Here is a 22,194-nt window from a genome sequence, read left to right on the forward strand (position 1 = left end):
AAAGATTATCGCTTGGATGCAGAAAAGAGGGCACAAAGATTCCTGTGATACTGCTTCCTTACTAAACCCTACATCTCTTGAAATAGATTTGTGGTGAGGTTGAGAAGATGGCGCCGCATGAAAAGGCGGCGGCATCAGTAATCAGCGAGCAGTTCTAGGTGATTGAACCCTTCAGGTAGTACCTTGAGCAGTCGGAACGACGGGGTCGAACAACTTGGTGACTTCTGTGTCGGTGGTTCTTCTTCTGTCGTAGGGTAGCTGCTTGAGTCCAATATCAATCATAGCCTACCTAAAAGCGATCAGGGCGAGACACACAATGCGCTTATTGTTTCTATGTTCTTCTGAGCCACCGATCGAAAGACGAGCCGGTTTGCGTAGGAAGCAAGCAGGACGAGGCTCCTGTAGAAGGAACTGGCAACGAGGAGCATGTTGTCTTTACCAGTTTCACTGTTTCAGGGCTCACTGCAAGTTTGCAATGAGAAATTACGCTCAACTTAGGCAGTTGCTGAGACGTCTGTGCCAAAACACACCATGGGATTATGGAAGCTTGAGCAGGACAAGATGTAAGAATATTTCCTAGATCCTTTACCTGGTGGACTTAACATATATAAATTCAAGGCTCTGCTTAATCAGAAACAGGTCAAATTTTGATTTTTAATTAAATTTAGAAGCTGTTATTTCCTTTAGGATTGGTTTACTTAGATGGATTATTAGGAAGGAGAGGGACATCAAATAAAATATGAACTTGAAGTTATTTCTGATCCAAATGTAATTTGGTGAGCCTTTTACTTCCCTCCCTCTTCTCTAACTTCCTACTCAAGTAACTTCAACCTTCATCTGTGAGCTTAACCAGGTTAGATCCTAATATATTTTAATACAAATTTACTGTATTAAAGTAGAATTCAAATGATCTACACAATTAATTCACCATGATGTTTGTGCATTTGTTTCTTCAGGATATTGACTTGGGAGGATGGCTATTTTGACGAGGGAAAACAAAGGCATAGATTGGAAGGGACTCTCTTTTGTGAATCTTTTCATGTTAATCATAGGCTGATATCTTTTGCTACTTCTAAGAAAGCACAAGACTGGAGATGTGCAAGTGATCCAGTTAAGTTGGCATTGACAGTTATGAAATGTCATAAATACTCATTTGGCCAAGGGTATGCTGGTTGAATCATTAATCATGTTTTTCATACCCAATCTTTTGTAGAAACTAGTCATATTCATAGTCAAGGTGCTATATCACATAGTTATCCAAATGCCGAGAATTTAACAGTGATTATCTGACTAAAATGGCTTTGTGGCTTGAACTTTGTTCAGTTTATTAAAATAAACCAATGATGTTAGACTTTAAACTTTTTTTAACAAATGTATCATGAAAAAAAAATCTTATATACAATTTTAGTATATTCTTTTGCAAAAACATACTTCAAGTATGTCGTCCACTGATATAACATTCTTGAATTGAATTTCATAATAAGCTTGTGTTTGTATTAATATATTTAACATGTATTAATACATTTAAATTTATTATAAAGCTTTAAATTTTTTTTTTGTTTTTTTAACACTGGTGATACAAGTTTTTCATGTTCACCTTCTGTGTCTTTATTAATTAAGTCTCTTAAGATTATTTAAACTTGTTCACTCCCTGTTTTCAAACGAACATAAATTAGTTCTTATGAGTTGAGCACTGAGCTTATTCAAAAATGTTCAATTCTTAGCCTTTTTCTTTAGAAAAAAGTGCATGATACTCAAGTTGATCTTCAGAATCCTGTAGCTGCATTTTAACATGTCAGATTTTGTTTTCTCAAATAAGACTTCTCAGTTTGATAGCTTGCATCCATCTCTTACAGATTTATTGGAGAAGTGGCACTTACTCAGGAGCACTATTGGCTCTTTCTTAGTGAAATTAAAAAAAAAAATCAAATCAGATGTGAGTTAGCTGAGCAACTGACATATCAGTATTAGTTACTATTGCTTTGCTGCATTGAATAAAATCCGAAATGAGGATTCTTTTTTTTTTTTTTGCAGATATTCAAGGATTGGCAACTTCAGTTTGTAGCAAAAATCAAGGTATTGACGCAATTCCAACTTTTTGCCTGTTTCTTTTTTCCTTTTGCTAACAAATGCACTTAGCCTATTTATTTGGGTTTTCAAACTGTACTGCTTGTACCAGTTGAACAGTAGTGCAGCTGGGATCGTTAGAAATGGTTGGCTCCTTTATCTTGTAGCCTCTATCTTGTTGTATTCTTGATTTGCAGTTATTTTCCTCATGCTTTACATTTCTAATACTATGTGAACCAGGGTTGTTAGTTTGGTTGTGCTAACTTATTGCTAGTATGAGGTTATTATGTAGCCATAACCTATTTCACTTTTCTGCTAGGCAATAAAAGAAATTTCTGGTTTAGCATAAGATATGGCCAATGTCCCTAGTACAGTTAAAAAAGTGGAGAGTTTCATTAGGTTGTGAAAAACAGCTTAAAATTATATCAAAAATCTTATGAACATGGATTATAGTTGTAAGATAGACACCAAAGACATAGCCTTAGAGCCATTGCCCTTAGAGCTCAAATGTTGCAATGTCAAGTGGTTGATACACAATTTTTTTTTTTAATTGTTTGGTATTAGTTTGTGCATCTAAATCTTTCACTTTGTAATAGCTGATGATCATTCTGCATCTTGATGTTATTGCACTGTTATGGCAATTTGATTATCAACATGATGCATTATTAATGAATTCATCTTTCTCTCTAACTTCAGGTTATTGAAGATTCAAACTTTGTACTTCACACTAGAAACTCTTGTTATCCATTTTATCATGGTTTGAGACCACATGAAACTCTAGATTCAAGCATCAATTGTTTGTCCCTCTTCTCACCAGATAATGTGCCTCTAATAGGAAATGATTCGACATCAAACCTTGGTTCGTTTACTGCAGTCCAGCCTCAACAGCTTTTGTTCATGGACCACCCTAACATGTTATCCTTTTTCTTGGTTGACCATACTTCTTCACAAAAATTTGTGGATCACAAACTAGAAACAAATACAATATTGGACAGAGATGAATATTCAGTTGAGGACAGGTGCAACAGCCTTTTGTCAAGTTCCATTGAAGAAAACAGTTTGGTAATTACCCAAATACCATAACTGAAGGCAAAATGTCTGAATTTATCATCAACCAAAATGAGGAAAAAAAATAGGTGTAGAACCAATTAAATTTTGATTGTATCTCAATTACTTCCAAAGAAAATCATGTTGATGATCTCAGTCTCAAAGATATTTCATACAAGGAAACAGAAAAGAATTAGGGTAGTAAGACTAATTCTTTAACAGAAAGCAGATTTCACGGTTCACACATTGAGGCTGCAGAGCTACACAAGGCACTTGGAATGACTTATGTGGAACAATATATATATCACTTATTTGATGATGCTAATGCATACTTTGCTACAGAAAGCAAGACTGATTTGTTAGATGTGATGTTCAGCAGCAGTTTACAATTCTACCCAGTCCCTGATAATAGCTCCATTGAGGGAAAACTTTTCAGGTCATTAAGTATTGATTATTTAGAGCTAGTTAATTCTTCTTTGACTGAAAGCAAAGGTGAATCTAGTGTTAGCCTGTTGCCGATTCCCTGCTGGTGTGATCTGCATCCATCTGTATATCCATCCAATTAAGTACCCTGGTGGAGAATGCTATTACTGCACCTGTCGACAGTTGAACAAGTCCCCATGCTGCATTGTGTCTCCTGCTCCTGTACCTGGATTCTTTCATCTCTTTACCGTCACTGTATGACATTATTCCCATCATCTTCCATGTGATGATCAGTACAACAGCCACAGATGAGGTGACAAACACATGCACCTCAAGAAAATACCACTGCAAATATTAATTCCCACCTAATTCAAAACTTGAGCATGCACTTCAAATTAGTTCCTCCTGCAGATGTTAGTTTGTGTTCTATGCTATCGCCAATTTAGCTAGTGTGTAAGATGTAAAAGTTTACTGATACAGCTATTGTGTTTCATTGTGATTAAGAAAGCTATCGAGTCATTGTGTTTAAGAAAGCTGCTTGAGTCAGAGGTTGCAAAACAAAATGGAGAGCTTGAAGATCGAGCTAGTCAGGGAGTTGAGGAGTCGAGCTCTAAGTAGGGAATTGTATTGAACTCGTCTTTAATTTGATGACTTCTCAAAGAGGGAGAGTACATGTGAATATGGTCTATTGACTTAGAGTAAAGGACATAAAACATGAATTTACTACCAATAGTCCAAACATTTCAAAATTTAAAAATAAAAATCATATTTATCCTTTTGAAAACATAGAAAAATTAAATGGACTAAAACATTTTAACTTAATTAGCAAGTGATATATATTCTTCGTCAATATATATTATTCTACCAATTAGTTAGTTGCATGTGATATATATATAGTTCTCATGATATGTGTCAGTCACGTAAGTACAGCATATCTGTACTATCAATCAGTCAAGAAATGTCCAATGAAGAGGACAACAGTGCGATAGCTTAATTCACTAGCTTTCAAAAGCAAAGCAAATGAGATAAAATTACTCATTCAGAAAATTAAAGATTGAAGTTTCCAAGACCTTTTAGCAAACTAATCCAAAGTTTGATCTGAAGAAAACTAGTAATTAATTGTCATATCTTGAAGAAGATCATCAGTACTGATAGAAACTTGGAAGGGGTTGAATTTGGAAGCAGTTAAATTAGATTACACTGTGACTGCAGGTTTGTACTGCCCAACCTAAGCTCGAGGTCCAATTCCTCTACAGGACAAGGAGCGAGCAATTTGAAGCTTTCCTCTTCCACTCTCCATCTCTTCTTCCTGAAGCTTTCCTCATCCTCCATGTCTCGCTTGCGCGGCGACGATGCAGTAGAAGCAGCAGCAGTAGTAGTTCTGCTCACTTCTGAAACCCTAATTAGAGACTGAGGTGGAGGAGGCAGTGCAACGACATTATTAGGCCTTGACGGCACCACAGGACCGTGATCGTCAGCGGCTTCTTCGACTGCCCATTGCTTGAGCCTCGCGCGGTCACGGCGGTGGGAGTTCATGTGGCCGCCCAGCGCCTGCGCTGACCGGAACTCTCGCCGGCAGAAGCTGCAAGAGTAGGACCTCGGCGGCCAGATGCAGTCCCCGAGGAGGCCGGCGGAGTCCTCGGCGAATGCCTTCTCCTCCCATGCCGGATCGTGAGAGAGCAATTGCGAGGAGCCAACAACATTTGGCTTCAAATTTCTCCTCCACATCCAATTTTTTCTTTGCTCCATAAAAAAGAAGAAGAAGATGATGATGATGAAGAAGAAGCAAATTGAATGAAAGGTGAAGAACTCAATTGCGACTCTAAAAGAAAATATTAAATTGGAGAGAATCTTGTGGCGAGATGGATCGATCGATATAGAGTTGTGCTTGGTAATAAATGCATGAACAAGTGTGGTTTTCTTGGCGTAGGGTGGCGAATTTCAGCTTTGTTTAGTGCATCACCAACCATATAATTTAATCGTATTGATTAATGGGGAAAGGGCAGGTTTGGTCCCTATCACACTATAACATTCGTCATGACACCTAAATTAATTTTGGCTCACAAAACATTCTTCTTCTGGTTTATTATGTGCCAAAGAAAGGTGATTAAGGGGAAGAGAATTATATATCTTGGAGTCCACTTAATTGGTTTTCTATGATACTTGAATGATTTAGGTCAAAATTTTGTGAAGAGAAATTAAAAAACAATCATTTTACTTAATTTTAACTTTGATTGTGGAGAAAATATTTAAGAAATTATATGTTGAAAAAGATTGATGAAACAATTATTAATAAATTAGAGAATATATAAATCATCAAAATGAAGTCTTGTATAATTATTGGGTAGTTTTATAAAATACAAAAGGTAATATTTAGAGAGAGAAAAAAGTTAATATCACAAATATGAAAAATATAAAAATGAATGCATATATGGATTTACTCATAAGGATGGGATAAACAAATACTAATTGCAAGGTAATCCAAGTTGATGATAGGAGAAATTATATTTATATAAATGCAGGCATTAATTTTATAGGTACAGAAGTAAAATCTATGACAAGTACAAGGAGTAGAAGAATACTAAATTATTCAACGCAATAAAAGTCATTTAAAATACCTATTATCTGATTACTTTTAAGTATCCCTAGGTAATTAACTTATATTGTTAACCTTTTCAAATAAGGCAAAGATTGATCTTTTAATAATTAATTCTTGGATTATCAAAGTAAAAAAACAAAAGGTTGCTTCTTTAATTTGACTGAGTGCATTAACTGAGGGGATTGTCTTGTCTAGCCACAGAACTGACGTTGGAATTGATGATGTTACATGTTCAAGATTGGGGTCTGATATAGTGATCATGAGTACTTATGACAGTGCCCTTTTGTTTTGTTTATAAAAAACAATATAAATTTTTTAAACCAATTTGATTTAAAGAATTAGTTAATAGTGAAGTGATTTTCTATTGCCTAATCTAACTCGACCTTTTGGTAGCTTAAGGAAATATAGCAAAAGCTTTTAGAAACAACACATCCACCATGATTGTTAGAGATCGCTAACAGATAGAGCACAGTGCAAAGCTTATATATATATACACATGAAACTATACATTGAGAGGTGAAAATTATATAGTGCATGGCCCTATCGAAGCATCCAAAACTGTAATTAAGCTGTTGTTGGCAGAATAGTTTTAATTTGGCTCAATTATGAATGGCATGATAGTTTTCCATTGTTTAGGTCTGAGTCAGAGAGTGACAGGGTATCAGTATCTTGATATGAGTGCAAGCTAAGCCTACGTCGACTATCTTCCTCTTCATCATCCTCTCTTCGCTTTAGCAGCAGCAACGTACAGTAGCAACAACAACAACAACATGGTGAAACAGCTCATATTTTTTTGTTCTCGAGCTAATTTAAATTATTTAATAAGATAATTGAGTTTGAATTTTTAAGTTTGATTTGATATATTTTATAAATTTAAGCTTAATTTAAGTTTGATTTGAACTTGATTCATTTAGATATTATGGAGCTCTTAATTTAAATTTGATTTTGAAACTTTTATATTTTTAAATATATTTTATTGGTTAGTAAATTTGATTTTGAGAGTTTTTATTTTTTTTATTCATCATATTGATAAAAATTTTATTAATAAATTATTTAAATTTATTTATTTAATTCATAATATATTGAATGAATATAAATAAAACTCTTAATTACTAAATCAAATATTAAATTTATTGACGAACATTTAATTCATTTACAATGTATTTAGTTGTTATCGTTGTTGTCACTAATAGTCCCAGATTTCTTGCTGAGTGCACCATGCAATTAATGAAAAGAGAGTAGCAATTCTTTAGCATTAATGGATGTCTCTCTGTGGGTGACAAAAATAACACGAGTTTGTCTTTTGACAGAGCTAACCCAAGTGTGTTTAGAATCAGATCGACTAGATGGATTGGTTCGGCCGATCGATCTAACCTGGATGCCGATCCGGAACAAGTAATGCTCAAGGGTTCATTGCAAACAATATTTAATCTGTTCATTGCTAGCTTGTTCTTTTTGTCAACTATATATCTACTCTCTTTGTTTTGTTTTATTTTGTTTTTATTTAATTTTGTGAGGAATTTTTTTGCCAACTATATGTGGGCCTACACTTAAGGTTTAGGTCAACTCCTTGCAAGCCTCTAGATTGCATCCATTGTCAAGATTCGAACTAGCTAGCTAGATGATTCTACTACTGCTAGATTGTGCCAATTATTTGAGAAGGCTATAGGTTAGATTTTCTTATCATAACATAATGTACTTTAATTTTCATATATATATATATATAACGCATATTTAAATTTTCAATTTTCCCCCCTAATTTCATACATCTTTACAATTTGGATTATACAAAAGTTTAAAAGTAATTTGATTTCTTCCTATTATATTAAACACACAATTAGAACTTAATTGGCCATCAATAAATTTCTAGATAACTTGAATTTGGACATTTAAAATTTTTATATTTTAAATTTATTTAATTGATTATTAAATTTGATAATCTAAATTAAAATGTTATTGATAAATATGATTCATTCATATATACTATTTATGAATACTAATAAATTAAATAAATATATGTTTAAATTTATTAAAGTATTTAAGTATTCAATTTAAATTTATTCATAAATATTTAATTTATTTTAAGAGAATTCACACAGAAATCTATCAAAATCAATCCAATTGACGCTGGTCCAATTAGTTATTAGCTTGCATGCTGATAAGTGGGCGATCTGAATCGAGTAGGACATTAATACGATATATAACGTGCATCATAAATTCTGAGTCGCATAGGAATCATTGTGTCACATCTTCAGATATCGCCGTACCTTTCAGACAGATTTATTCCTTTAGATAAATTTTAAGATCAACGTAAAATTGAACTTTTAGCGACGATCATTTACTCTGTCGCTAAAAAAGCAGATTAGCGACGGAAATAAATTTCCGTCGCGAAAATAGCGACGGAAATTAATTTTCCGTCGCTATTTTAGCGACGGAAAATTAATTCCATCGCTATTTTAGCGACGGAAATTTATTTTCGTCTCTATTTTAGCGACGGAAAATTAATTCCGTCGCTATTTTAGCGACGGAAATTTATTTCCGTCGCTAAAATCGCGATTTATTGAATTCCCCCGACTTTTTTTTTCCCTTCCCCGCGCGTCTAGGGTTTTCTCCGCTCCGTCTCCTACTGCCTCTCTGCTCCGGCTGCTCCCTTTCTACTCCGCCTGGTCCCTCTCTTCTCCGGCAGGTATTCCTCTCTGCTCCAGCTTAATTTCCGGCTGCTCCCTCTCCTCCGACGACCTCCTCACTCAACCTTCTCCCGCGACCGGCGTTCGTCTCTCGCGCACTCTCCTCCGGCGTTGTTCTCCCGCGACCGGCGTTTGTCTCTCGCGCACTCTCCTCCGGCGTTGTTCTCCCGCGACCGGCGTTCGTCTCTCGCGCACTCTCCTCCGGCGTTGTTCTCCCGCGACCGGCGTTCGTCTCTCGCGCACTCTCCTCCGGCGTTGTTCTCCCGCGACCGGCGTTCCTCTCTCGCGCACTCTCCTCCGGCGTTGTTCTTCTCCGACACAGTTTGAAGCTATTTTGGTATGGTTTATTGAAGATATTTGATGATTCTCCTTGTGATCCGTTTGCTTTAGCATAGATCTGCTATAGATACTGGCATCAGTTTCTAAGGATTAAATGGATTAAATTTTAACCTGATAGAAGCACTGGTCCTAGTTTGATGATCAAGTGTGTTACAATATTGACTCATGATATGGTCCTATATGCATTGCATCATTTTGTCTGGTCTCGGGTGATTCTTAGCTGTCCCATAGTTCCAAAATACCTATTTTACCTTAATATTTATAAAGTTACATATCTAGTGTTTTAACGGCTTAGACACAACTAATCTTTAAGACTTCAGGGGCCTATGGAAAAGGTGCAGGCACACATAGGAAAAGTAAGGGATAAACCTGCATATTGTACAAGGACCTATTTATAGTTATCTCATTCAATCTAATATACATATAGTTAAAATGTGGCTACCTTGGCTTTTGATTTGATTCATCCTGGCGCCTTCTTCAACTAAGCTCCAGGTGGTGGTAATGGCGAAGCAGGTCTCCATGACTTGCAGTGTTCCGATTCCAACTTGTTAAGCTGCATACTAGCATTCTAAATTTTCGAAAGAAGAGCAAGGCAGTTTGAGATATATGATTAGGAAAGCAAATTTGAGATATAATTATTTCTATCTCACTATCATTTCTAGTTGTTTCTTACATTTCGAGAAATACATACGCAATCAAATTTATCGTATTGAACAAGATAATTCACAACAAATATACTACAGAATGGCGATGGAAAAATGTGTATGTGTATTTATATCAAAATCTGTATGTGTTGTAATGTTATTTTGTAGATATAAAAATGTCTGATCAGTCATCAGCACTCGGTCGCCGGACTGTTTTGCGCGTAGTGGCAGGGTGGTAAGTATTTATGTTATTCCTTTTTATTTATTCATATAATTTTTTTTAACACATGTCTACCATTTATAGTGCATTCTTGGTTTGTATAATTGTAACACATATGCTTCAGCTGAGCACATGTTATTTTTCTAGTGCATTCTTGGTTTGTATAATTGTATTCCTTTTGTGAGAGTTGCCATGATGCTCCCTTTAGTTAATCTGGTTTAGATCTGCTTTGTTATCCTACCCCTTATTTATCATTAATTATTGGAAAATCTGTTTTTTTACACTAGTTTATATGTTCTCAATTCTTGTTGATGATTGCTCCTCTTACTGGAATGGCATTGCAGTTTTTTTATATACTTATCATCGCTGCTGCATCTGATATTTTGCCTTTTCTATGTTACTGCAGTTTTTTTGTTGGAGGCAACTGGAAATGTGTAAGTTCAGTTTGTTTTACATTGGATTTCTTTCCATCTTCATTTTATATTCATTATTTTCCCCAAAACTTACTGCAGTTTTATATTCATGATTTTCTATGTTACTGCAGTTTTTTGTTGGAGGCAACTGGAAATGTGTAAGTTCAAATACTATGTTCATCATGAATCATGAATAATAGAGTAATAAGTTGTTCAAATACTATGTTCATCAGATTATGGTATAACTGCATGTTGTTCTGCCATTTTGTAAAATTTAGTATAACTGCATAGTGAAACAACCTTCAATCTTCTGAAAATGACTTAATACTTTATGCATTAGTAAGCCTTTTCTGCCGGCCCAACTCAAGGTATGTTTATTTCTAGTTTTATTATGAATTCTTGCCTCTTCGTATCAGATATTTAATTGTTGCATGAATTTATTTGTGATCTGTTGGAAGGGGAAAGTATACTGTAACTATGGCTTTGATATTGATTGGTAGCCATTCCTCCATGCTAATTCCTATCCTAGTAAACCTCCATAGTTGACTTGATGTGATACACATTAACTTTGTTAATGATCATGGTTTCATCATGCAGGTAATGAAATTTCTACATTGAAAGCATCCTATAGTTAATTTTGTGAGACGGGCACATAAGGATAAAATCTCAAAGAAGACTAGTGATCAGTCTTTCAGCACTCTACTATCCGAATCATTTTGATTATTTTCACTGTTATTTTGTAAATCTATGTCTTGGATTAAGTTGGTACAATTTGTGACAGTAGAATTTGACAAAATATTTTGGGTTTTGTAAATTTGGTAGCTTAATAACATTTAGTTTTCCACTGTTTGTCATGTAAATCTGTTGGGTTTCTGTTACTGTGATTGTGTCTATTTTTTTTTTGTTGTAAACAGGGGATTACAGGGAATTAAAACAAAAAATAAAATAAAAAATAAAATGATTTTTTTTAAATTTTTTTTCTTTAAGTTAGCGACGGAATTAAAATTCCGTCGCTAAAAATATTTTTTTTTTAATTTTTTTTCTTTAAATTAGCGACGGAATTAAAATTCCGTCGCTAAAAATGATTTTTTTTTAAATTTTTTCCCTTTAAATTAGAGACGGAATTTAAAATTCCGTCGCTAATTAGCGACGGAATTAAAATTCCGTCGCTAAAAATGATTTTTTTTTAATTTTTTCCCTTTAAATTAGAGACGGAATTAAAATTCCGTCTCTAAATTTAGCGACGGAATTTTAAATTCCGTCGCTAAATTTAGAGACGGAATTTTAATTCCGTAGCTAATATTTAGCGACGGAATTTAAAATTCCGTCGCTATTAATTAGCGACGGAAATTAATTCCGTCTCTAAATTTAGCGACGGAATTTAAAATTCCGTCGCTAGGCTGACGTCAGCGACCGAATTTTTTACGACGGTCGATTTCCGTCGCTAATCGGTCGTTAACCTCGGTTAGCGACCGAATAGCGACGGAATTGGTCCGTCGCTATTTCCGTTAATTTTTGTAGTGTTTTCCTTCTTAAAATATATATTATTAATATTTTTTCTGTTGGTGCGATTATGATAACGATCAATGAAGAGTTTCAGAGGAGGAAAAAAATCAGAACTTAGAATTTACTGTCTCGGGTCTGTTCCGATTAAATATCATGGACGGTTAAATTTTCAATCAATGGAAATATCATCTCAATCCAGATAGATTCCACCGGTGAGAAGAACATGAGAAAGAAAAGAACTGAATGAGCGGATTAGTAAAGCGTCAAGAATTCCTGACAAGACCACTCCGACGTTCAAGTCAACAAAAAAAAACAGTGAAGTGACGAAGAAATAGTACTTGAAGTGTATGGAAATCGAGAGCTTTTTTATACTTAGAGGAGTTTATATACTCACTGAAGGAGGAGTTCCTGTTGATATAGAAGCATTTGTGGTGGTATTTGAGGGGACAGGTTTTGTGCATTGTTGACAAGCAGGACGGATCTTCTCAAGGGCTATTCAAGGCTCTAGTCCACCCTAAAGATTTTTTTATCTATTATAAAAAAGTTTTTGTAAAAAAAATTTCACTATTAGATTATTACACATTGGTTCTTTTTGTAAATTCTTTTTTACTTAGCCCACACCTTCCACACCCAAAGCCCAGTCCACCTCCTTTTCCTGGATTCGTCCCTGTTGACAAGTGAGCTGATAGGGCCGCATCTAAGAGGCAAGGTCTGCGAACCTCGTAACCGTCTTACGGCTTGATCGTGCGGCGATTTTTATCTTTTAGCTAAGAATGGCGGCCCGAGAAAATAATATGGGGGACCAAGTCTGACAATCTAGTCACCGCCTTTATCCTGTGGCAGGGCTTAATTGCACGCTTAGTTGTCCTTCAGTAGAGAGGTATCCGTGAAGGACGAGTCGGAGTTGAATAAAATGACAAAGTGATCGGGTTCTTTGAGAAGATTGAGAAGGAAACTGAGTAGCCGAGCTGGTCGAGTCCGAGAGCAGGATTGAGTGGTCGAGTTGGCCAAGACGGAGTGGCCGATTCGATTGCATGCATAACTGAGTAACTGAGATGAGTGAGTCAAGCAACTGAGTGATCGAGTCAGTTGTTGAGTGGCCAAGACGCAGGGGTTGAATGACCGGATGGCCAAGACGTTCGGCTGAATGACTGTGATGATCGAGACATGCAACCGAGTGGCTAAGATGACCGAGACATACGGTCGAGTGGCCAAGATGATCGAGACATACGATCGTGTGGCCAAGAGCTTTCTGGGGCAGGGGACTAAGTGAAATTACTATTGAATCGGTCAAATATAATTTGAAAAAACTTATATATTTTTTACTATTAATCTATGGACTTGCTTGATCGGATTTATCATTGACCCACTTCGCCATGTCAGACCAACATTTACATATGGAAAATAAAACCAAATACCCCGTATCATCGGTCAAATATAATTTAACTATTAATCTATTGAACAAAGATCCAGACCAACAAAGTGTATCAGGGTCGTTCTGTTATTCATTCTGGAGCCGATGGCCAGATCGACCATGAAGCAGGTGGTGCAGTTCTTGGAAGGAGACGCTTCCTCGCCGGCCATGTCGCCGGAGCGCTTGATCATTTGTTTCGATAAGCTTCGAGTGCCATTATTCTATGCAATGAACAGAAACAGTATGAACAGCGACCACACAGGAAGGTCATTATAGAATCTTAAACAAGATGTTAATTACTCCAAGACTGTACGTATGTGCTTCAGTTGGGGATCGGATCACCATGAAGAAGATGTTTACAGAATCTTAAACTACTGACTGTATACAGGGGATCATATCCCTACCACTTCCTCAGTTCTTCTACCCAACTCTCAATTCCTCCCTCCACGGACGGCGATTACAGTACTGAAGACGGACCATCTCCGACGAAGGAAGGAACACGCAGATGACCCATGCATGCATTAGGAGTAGTCTCGCCAGCAGACGAGCATGGCGATGCAGCGGCGAACGATGTAGAACCTCGCCCGCTGCTCCTTCACCAGCCTCGCGCACCGCCCCGACAGCGACCGCGTCACCGTCGTCGCCCGCGACGACGTCGCCGCGCTCCTCCCTCGCGTGCTCGCTGATCGTCTCAACAACCCCTGCTTCTTGCACACCTTCCAGTACTTCTCCTCCATCGGCATCTCCATTTCTTCCTCACGCTCCGCCACTCAAAACAGAGAACGAAGCTGAAAGCAAGGATCGAGTACTCGACGAGAAGGAGATTGAACTGATTTCATAGCGCGAGATTCAGCTAATTTATAGACGAACAAGTTGGGTGCTTAAGTCGTGTCTCCATTCGCAGCCCACCGCCTTGCTTAATATCTCGCTCGCTCGGTTGTTCCAGTCGCCATTAATGCCTGGTCCTCCTGCATCGTGAAATCTTATCATACCAATTTTTCTCTCCAAAAGGAATCTGTTCCCGAGGCATTGTCTCTTTGCGCCATTTTCTAAACTATATTAATAATCTGACTCAAAAACACAAATCAGACTGGAAAACTTTCAAGTTTAAATTACAGAGCTCATCAGAATCCCCATGGTAATTAATACAAGCAACGTACGTAGTCGCATTATGTATCATGCAGATATGGATATGGATGCCATATCGATATCGATATCAATATCAATAGTTGGTGGTGAGTCAATCTGAACGCATATCTCAACCCGACTGGTCATGATGTATTGAATATCTTCTTCATTCCTGCGTTAAGTTTCAAAATATTTAAAAATATTCGTTTCCGAAATATTGGCAGCCATTCATGTACGTCGGTCAGCGTTAGGGCCTGTTCTAATCTTCCAGATATCTGTACACATCGATGATAATTATATTAACGAGGGTCGGTTCCTCGAATGCTTTGGCAGAATAATTAAATAAGAAACAGTTGTTCCAGCACAAGAAATTGTTGTCTCGACCAACGCCACAGGTCGCAAAGACGAGGGTTTGGCTGCCTTCCCGTTACACCGTTACAGTGAAAGCTTTGCATGCTTGCCCATCAATTACATTACCGTAGCTCACTGGCACCTTTCATTCAGAGAGAGAGAGAGAGAGAGAGAGAGAGATGAGACATCTGTGATCTAGAGAGAGGGGAGAGGCGAGAGACATGGCGCCGTCTGTGATCTAGAGAGAGGGGAGAGGCGAGAGACATGGCGCCGTCTGTGATCCAGAGCCCAGTTCCTTTACTTGCACATGGTTCTTCATGTGCTTTCCCCCATATGGCATCGTCTCCTCTCTCCTTGGATCAGAGTAATTAATCTGCAGTGTTTTGATAAAATAAAATAAAATTAAAAAAAATGTTTTTGACCTCTGTTAAAACCTCACAAATCCGAATTTCGCTAATTAATGTTTTGTGCTACTTATCAAGTTGTCTAAATAAGATGCAAGAAAATAGTAGATGATCATTTTAATTTCTCTAATTAATGTTTTGTGCTACTTATATTTGTGTTCTTCTATATGGTCAAGTACAATAGTCATGAGTCCCATCTCTGGTAGGTAGCCGTCATGTCACTGCCCATGTGGGTGCTAGAGAAGGCGGCGATAATAAATGAAGGGCGTGGGCCAGTCAGAGAACATGATGGGACATGCCAGGGCACTGTAAGGCGAGTCTGCTGAGGACTCGGATTCGGCCTGAGGAGTCGGCTGAGGACTCGGATTCGGCCTGCTGAGGAGTCGGCTGAGGACTCGGATTCGGCCTGATGAGGAGTCTGCTGAGTATTCGGATTAGCAGGGTTCGGCAAGGCTCCTGCCAGACAGAAGGATTCAGCAGGCTTCTGCCGGATGGAGGATTCGGCAGGCTTCTGCCGATGGAGGATTCGGCAGGCTGCTGCCGAATGGAGGATTCGGCAGGCTGCTGCCGGATGGAGGATTCGACAGGCTCTGCCGGATGGAGGATTCGGCCAAAGTAGGGATTCGGCCAAAGGATTCGGACAAGGTATAGGGCCGAATGGGTATTCGACTGTTCCGGTTGAGAAGTGCATCTGGACACGTCACCGGACCTAGCTCGCCGTGAGGTGGAACCGATGGGGAAGAAGAGCAGAAGAAGAAGAAGCTCGAGGGCCACCCGCCGGACTCCCTCGTTGCTGGCTGTGAACAGTGGATGATGATGAGGACGAGAGAACAGCTTACAACCACCGGAGACTTCGCCGGAGCCGATGACGACCAGCAGCAGCTCCAGGGGAAACCTGCGATCACAGGGAACGTCAGTAGGACGGCCAGGGGGGTGCCCCGGCGCGACCACTCCGACGCTCAAGTTATGGAGAAAACGGAGGAAGAAGATGAACAGTAGAAGGAGAACTTGAGCGTGTAAAAGAGGAAGTGAGAGTTCGAGAGAGGATACCTGTCCGACGGAGTGGTCTTTTAAGGAGAGATGAGCGTGTACCTGTCACGTCACCATTAAAAGGGTGTCCCATCATGATTAATGAGGTGTCAGGAACAATCGAGCACAATAGTCAAGAGTCTCATCTCTGGTAGGTAGCCGTCATGTCATTGCCCACGTGGGTGTTAGAGAAGGCGGCGATAATAAATGAAGGGCGTGGGCCAGTCAGAGAACATGATGGGACATGCCAGGGCACTGTAAGGCGAGTCTGCTGAGGACTCGGATTCGGCCTGGTGAGGAGTCTGCTGAGGACTCGGATTCTGCCTAGTGAGGAGTCTGCTGAGGACTCGGATTCGGCCTAGTGAGGAGTCTGCTGAGGACTCGGATTCGGCCTGGGGGATTCGGCGGGACCGAATGGGTATTCGGCTAATGCTACGGCCGAATGAGGATTCGGCGGAGGCTGTGCCGGATGAGAGGACGGAGGCTGTGGCCGGATGGAGGATTCGACGGAGGCTGTGGCCGAATGAGGATTCGACGAAGGCTGTGGCCGAATGAGGATCCGGCGAGGCCCGTGGCCGAATCGGCAGGCTGCTGCCGAATGAGGATTCGGCGAGGCCCGTGGCCGAATGAGAGGACTCGGCTAAGGGTAGAGCCGAATGAGGGACTCGGCTGAGTGCCGAATAGGTCCTTCACTGGGGAGGTGGCAACTGGCCGATTGGCCGAAGTGATAGCCGGATGAGCTGCTGTGAATGAAGGAGACGGAGGGATGATTCGGGTGGTTAAGTATGGGGAGTGACTTGGATTTGTTATGGTTGTGGCTGACCGGACGTGCGGGAGCGGGACCGGGACTTAGACTCGAGTCAAACCAGATGAGCCGCCATTGGGTTATTCCCGGAACATAAGCCTCCCCACTAGTCTAGTCGAAGGGAGTGTAAGTCGGATTGACTAGACCGAGTCATGGCTCGAGTCCGATCTTTCCGTAGACGTCAGCCGATGCTGGATGGGCGATGAGCAGGCTTGGCCGAGTGCAGAGTGGGCGGGCTGATCAAAGTCGCCAGTGTCCGAACAGAAAGCGGCCGACTGGCCGTGTGGCCGAGTGGCCGAGTGGCCGAATGGCCGAGTGGCTCGAATAGCCGAGTGGGCGAATGGCCGAGTGGCCGAAGCCGAATGTCCGGAATGGCGGACGATTCGGAAATGAAGAGTGGCCGAATGGCCGAGTGGCCGCTGGCCGAAGCCGGAAGAATGGCTGAGAAGCCTGAGTGGCAAGGCTGAGCTGCCGGATGGCCGAATGGCCGAGTGACCGAGTGGGTAGAGCTGAGCTGCTGAGTGGCAGGGCTGAGTTGCCGGATGGCCGAGTGGCCGAGTGGGCAGAGCTGAGCTGCTGAATGGCAGGGCTTGCGGACATGTCGGATGGCGGATGGCCGAGTGCGGATGAGTGGGCAATGTAACTCCGGGCTTGCAGACGATTCTGCGAGGAGCTAAGTCCGGGCTTGCGGACGAATGGCCAAGTGAGTCCGGGCTTGTGGACGAGTGGGCAGAGCTGATGTCCTGCTGTGGCGGCAACGGAGTATGTCCGAGCTTGCGGACGATTCGGATAAGGTCCGTGCTGGCGGACGATTAGCCCCTGGTCCGTGCTTGCAGACGATTCGGCAACAAGTATGTCCGGGCTTGCGGACGATTCGGCAACGGAGTATGTCCGAGCTTGCGGACGATTCGGAAATGTGAAGTGTGGCCGAATGGCCGAGTGGCTGCGGGCAGAGTTGAGCTGCTGTGTGGCAGGGCTGAGCTGCCGAATTGAAGGAGCAGAGTGTCCATGCTTGCGGACGATGCGTAGTGTGTCCGTGCTTGCGGACGATTCGTAGAAGTGTCCGTGCTTGCGGACGATACGAGTGTCCGTGCTTGCGGACGATACGTAGAGTGTCCGTGCTTGCGGACGATTCGTAGAGCGTGTCCGTGCTTGCGGACGATACGTAGAGCGTGTCCGTGCTTGCGGACGACGTAGAGCGTGTCCGTGCTTGCGGACGATACGTAGAGTGTCCGTGCTTGCGGACGATTCGTAGAAGGTCCGGGCTTGCGGATGCTTGCGGACGATGGAGAGTGTCCGTGCTTGCGGACGATACGTAGAGTGTCCGTGCTTGCGGACGATACGTAGAGTGTCCGTGCTTGCAGACGATACGGGGAGTGTCCGTGCTTGCGGACGATGCGGAGAGTGTCCGTGCTTGCGGACGATACGGAGAGTGTCCGTGCTTGCGGACGATACGGAGAGTGGCCGAATGAGCAGAGCTGAGCTGCTGTGTGGCAGGGCTGAGCTGCAGAATTTGAAGGAGCAGGGCTGAGCCGCTGAGTGGCAGGGCTGAGCTGCCAAATTGAAGGAGCAGGGCTGAGCCGCTGAGTGGCAGGGCTGAGCTGCCTAAGTTGAAGGAGCAGGGCTGAGCCGCCGGGCTAAGCTGGCCGAATGGCCGAATGGGCAGAGTAGCCAACTGCTGAATAGAATGGTTGAATGACTGAGCAGAGTCCCTGTATGAATGAAGTTGAAGCCGAGATGGCGGCAGAGAGACCGAGTGCTCATGAGATTAACTGAGCCACTGACTGAATGAGGCCAAGAAGCCTGTAGAGAGGCTCAGAGGTTGAATTTGAGCTTGATCCCGACTATGTCCGAGTCGGGAGAGTAGTGTCGATGGCGTAGGTCCGAGACCTAAGTTTGTCGATGGAGTAGGTCCGAGACCTATGCAGAGTCGATGGAGTAGGTCCGAGACCTAATTATGTCGGTGGAGTAGGTCCGAGACCTATGCAGAGTCGATGGAGTAGGTCCGAGACCTAATTATGTCGGTGGAGTAGGTCCGAGACCTATGCAGAGTCGATGGAGTAGGTCCGAGACCTAATTATGTCGGTGGAGTAGGTCCGAGACCTATGCAGAGTCGATGGAGTAGGTCCGAGACCTAATTATGTCGGTGGAGACAGCTCGATCTCGACTATGTCCGAGTCGGGAGAGTGATGTCGAATGGCTAAAAAGCCTTAGCGTGGAGAGGACCTGCGGAAGTATTCCCGTTATTCAAGTGTAGGGAAGTAAAGTACGTACCATGGTACTTAGTATTCTTGACCGCTAAATGCGGTAAAGATGGAGATGTGTAGCATTCCATGGCCTCTTTGCCCTCTGCATCGGTCTGAGATGTGTAGCGTTGATGTAGGACCGGGCCTGGGCCTGGCCTGGTGAGCCGGGGCCTGGTAGGTGAAGGCGAAGCCGAATGTAGGATCCGGCGAAGGCGAAGCCGAATGGAGGATTCGGCGAAGGCGAAGCCGAAGGTAGGATCCGGCGAAGGCGAAGGCGAAGCCGAATGTAGGATCCGGCGAAGGCGAAGCCGAAGGTAGGATTCGGCGAAGGCGAAGCCGAAGGTAGGATTCGGCGAAGGCGAAGCCGAAGGAGGATCCGGTTGAAGATCCGGCGAGGCTCCTGCCGATCCGGCCAGGCTCCTGCCAGGATCCGGCGAGGCTCCTGTCGGATGGGAGGATCCGAAGCCGATTGAGAGGATCCGGCGAGGCTCCTGCCGGATGGGAGGATCCGGCCAGGCTCCTGCCGATTGAGGGGAGCCAGGCTTCGGCGAAGGCGAAGCCGAATGTAGGATCCGACGAAGGCGAAGCCGAAGGTAGGATTCGGCGAAGGCGAAGCCGAATATAGGATCATTCTTGACCGCTAAATGCGGTAAAGCTGGAGATGCGTAGCATTCCATGGCCTGGTTAAGTCTTTGCCCTCTGCATCGGTCTGAGATGCGTAGCATCGATGTAGGACCGGGCCTGGGCCTGAGCCTGGTGGGCCGGGGCCTGGTAGGCCTAATGGGCCTGATGGGCCTGAGCCTGGTGGGTCGGGGCCTGGTAGGCCTAATGGGCCTGAGGGGCTGGAGCTCGATAACTTGAAGCTTGAAGAACCGAATTTTGGTGGGCCGGGGCCTGGTGGGCCTGATGGGTCTTGATCTTGATGGGCCTGATGATGATGGGCCTCCGTAGGCCCAAAGGAGTTGGCGCGCTGGCGGTGGTGGAGCTTCGCTCATAGCGGGCTCCGTAGGCCCAAACAGCTGGTGTACTGGCGGTGGTGGGGCTTCGCCGGAAAAAGAATGAGGTCTCGAGGGGCCAACTGGTACCTGAGGTTGTTGTCTGGAAACGGCCAGGACAGCGGCGGCGACGGCCACGGCTCTGTCAAATCTTCCTCCGTCATGGCGAGAAGGCGAGGCTGAGGAGGTGCGTCCGTCGGCATCTCAAATCCGGGCAGAAATGTTCCCACAGACGGCGCCAAATTATGTTCCGGTTGAGAACTGCGTCGAGACACGTCACCGGACCTAGCTCGCCGTGAGGTGGAACCGATGGGGAAGAAGAGCAGGAGAAGAAGAAGCTCGAGGGCCACCCGCCGGACCCCCTTGTTGCTGGCTGTGAACAGTGGATGATGATGAGGACGAGAACAGCTTCAACGTCGTCTGAGACTTCGCCAGAGCCGATGACGACCAGCAGCAGCTCCAGGGGACGGCCTGCGATCACAGGGAACGTCAGTAGGACGGCCAGGGGGTGCCCCGGCGCGACCACTCCGACGCTCAAGTCAGTGGAGAAAACGGAGAAGAAGAAGATGAACAGTAGCCGGAGAACTTGAGCGTGTAAAAGAGAGTAAGAGTCCAGCCCCCATACCTGTCCGACGGAGTGGTCTTTTAAGGAGAGATGAGCGTGCGCACGTGTCACGTCATCATTTACAAGATGTCTCATCATAATTAATTAGATGTCAAACACAATAGTCATGAGTCCCATCTTTGGTAGGTAGCCGTCATGTCACTGCCCATGTGGGTGTTAGAGAAGGCGGCGATAATAAATGAAGGGCGTGGGCCAGTCAGAGAACATGATGGGACATGCCAGGGCACTGTAAGGCGAGTCTGCTGAGGACTCGGATTCGGCCTGGTGAGGACTCGGATTCGGCCTGCTGAGGAGTCGGCTGAGGACTCGGATTCGGCCTGCTGAGGAGTCGGCTGAGGACTCGGATTCGGCCTGATGAGGAGTCTGCTGAGGACTCGGATTAGCAGAGTTCAGCAAGGCTCCTGCCGGACGGAAGGATTCGGCAGGCTCCTGCCGGATGGAGGATTCGGCAGGCTTCTGCCGGATGGAGAATTCGGCAGGCTTCTGCCGGATGGAGGATTCGGCAGGCTGCTGCCAAATGGAGGATTCGGCAGGCTTCTGCCGGATGGAGGATTCGGCAGGCTTCTGCCGGATGGAGGATTCGGCAGGCTTCTGCCGGATGGAGGATTCGGCCAAAGTAGGGATTCGGCCAAAGGATTCGGACAAGGTATAGGGCCGAATGGGTATTCGACGAGAACAGGGCCGAATAGGTCCTTCACTGGGGAGGTGGCAGACTGGCCGAATGGCCGAGTGGCCGAATGGAACAAGGCCAAATGGGACATGGCCGAATGGGCTATTCGGCCATGAAGGAGATACAGGGATGATTCGGTTCTTTTGAAATGGGGGGAGAGAACCGGGTCAATCAAGACTGTGGTTGTGGCTGATCGGACTTGTGGGAAGGACCAGGATCGGACTCGAGTCAAACTAGGGGCCCCATTGAATTATTCCCGGAACATATATATATATATATATATATATTGGTTTATTCCTCTTTACTTTTCTGTACCTTAATTTTGTTAGAATTATAACTTCTGATTAATTATTTAGATCAAAACAATCAAATATTCATATATATTTTGTGGATATTGTATGTCATAGTTTATCAGGAGAAATATATAAATGGCAAATTTATGCATTAACATTTCTTATTCGATGATAATGGTTAAAATAAGATCTTAATTGTGTTTGGGGTGTATTTATGAACTGAAAAAAGTACACTCTTTCCCTGTTTCTTTCATAGTATTAACTGAGAATGAGGATGGATAATTAAACA

The 22,194-nt window shown here is 42.8% G+C and overlaps 1 protein-coding gene and 1 pseudogene across 1 annotated transcript; both read left to right on the top strand.

Annotated features, from left to right (window-relative positions):
* The first annotated feature begins 531 nt into the window (after positions 1 to 531).
* On the top strand, positions 532 to 3,680 carry LOC141815192 (uncharacterized; annotated as a pseudogene).
* Positions 3,681 to 7,514: 3,834 nt separating this feature from the next.
* Positions 7,515 to 11,200, top strand: LOC141815193 (uncharacterized). The gene is made up of 5 exons (XM_074703113.1): positions 7,515 to 7,531; positions 8,740 to 9,160; positions 10,433 to 10,460; positions 10,571 to 10,597; positions 11,037 to 11,200. The coding sequence occupies exons 1-5, from the start codon at positions 7,515 to 7,517 to the stop codon at positions 11,072 to 11,074; spliced, it is 531 nt and encodes a 176-aa protein (XP_074559214.1). The 3' UTR covers positions 11,075 to 11,200.
* Positions 11,201 to 22,194: the final 10,994 nt, after the last annotated feature.

This window comes from Curcuma longa, chromosome 21, assembly GCF_044706935.1.
Source record: "Curcuma longa cultivar G26 ecotype Majalengka, Jawa Barat chromosome 21, ITB_CL_G26_1.1, whole genome shotgun sequence".
Classification (NCBI taxonomy): Eukaryota; Viridiplantae; Streptophyta; class Magnoliopsida; order Zingiberales; family Zingiberaceae; genus Curcuma; species Curcuma longa.

What these genes read in the sequence shown, in the direction of transcription:
- LOC141815193 (XM_074703113.1), top strand. An exon ending in CACAGTTTGAAGCTATTTTG is followed by an intron (nt 9,161 to 10,432) that starts GTATGGTTTATT and finishes ATGTTACTGCAG; the next exon opens with TTTTTTTGTTGGAGGCAACT. An exon ending in TTGGAGGCAACTGGAAATGT is followed by an intron (nt 10,598 to 11,036) that starts GTAAGTTCAAAT and finishes TTCATCATGCAG; the next exon opens with GTAATGAAATTTCTACATTG.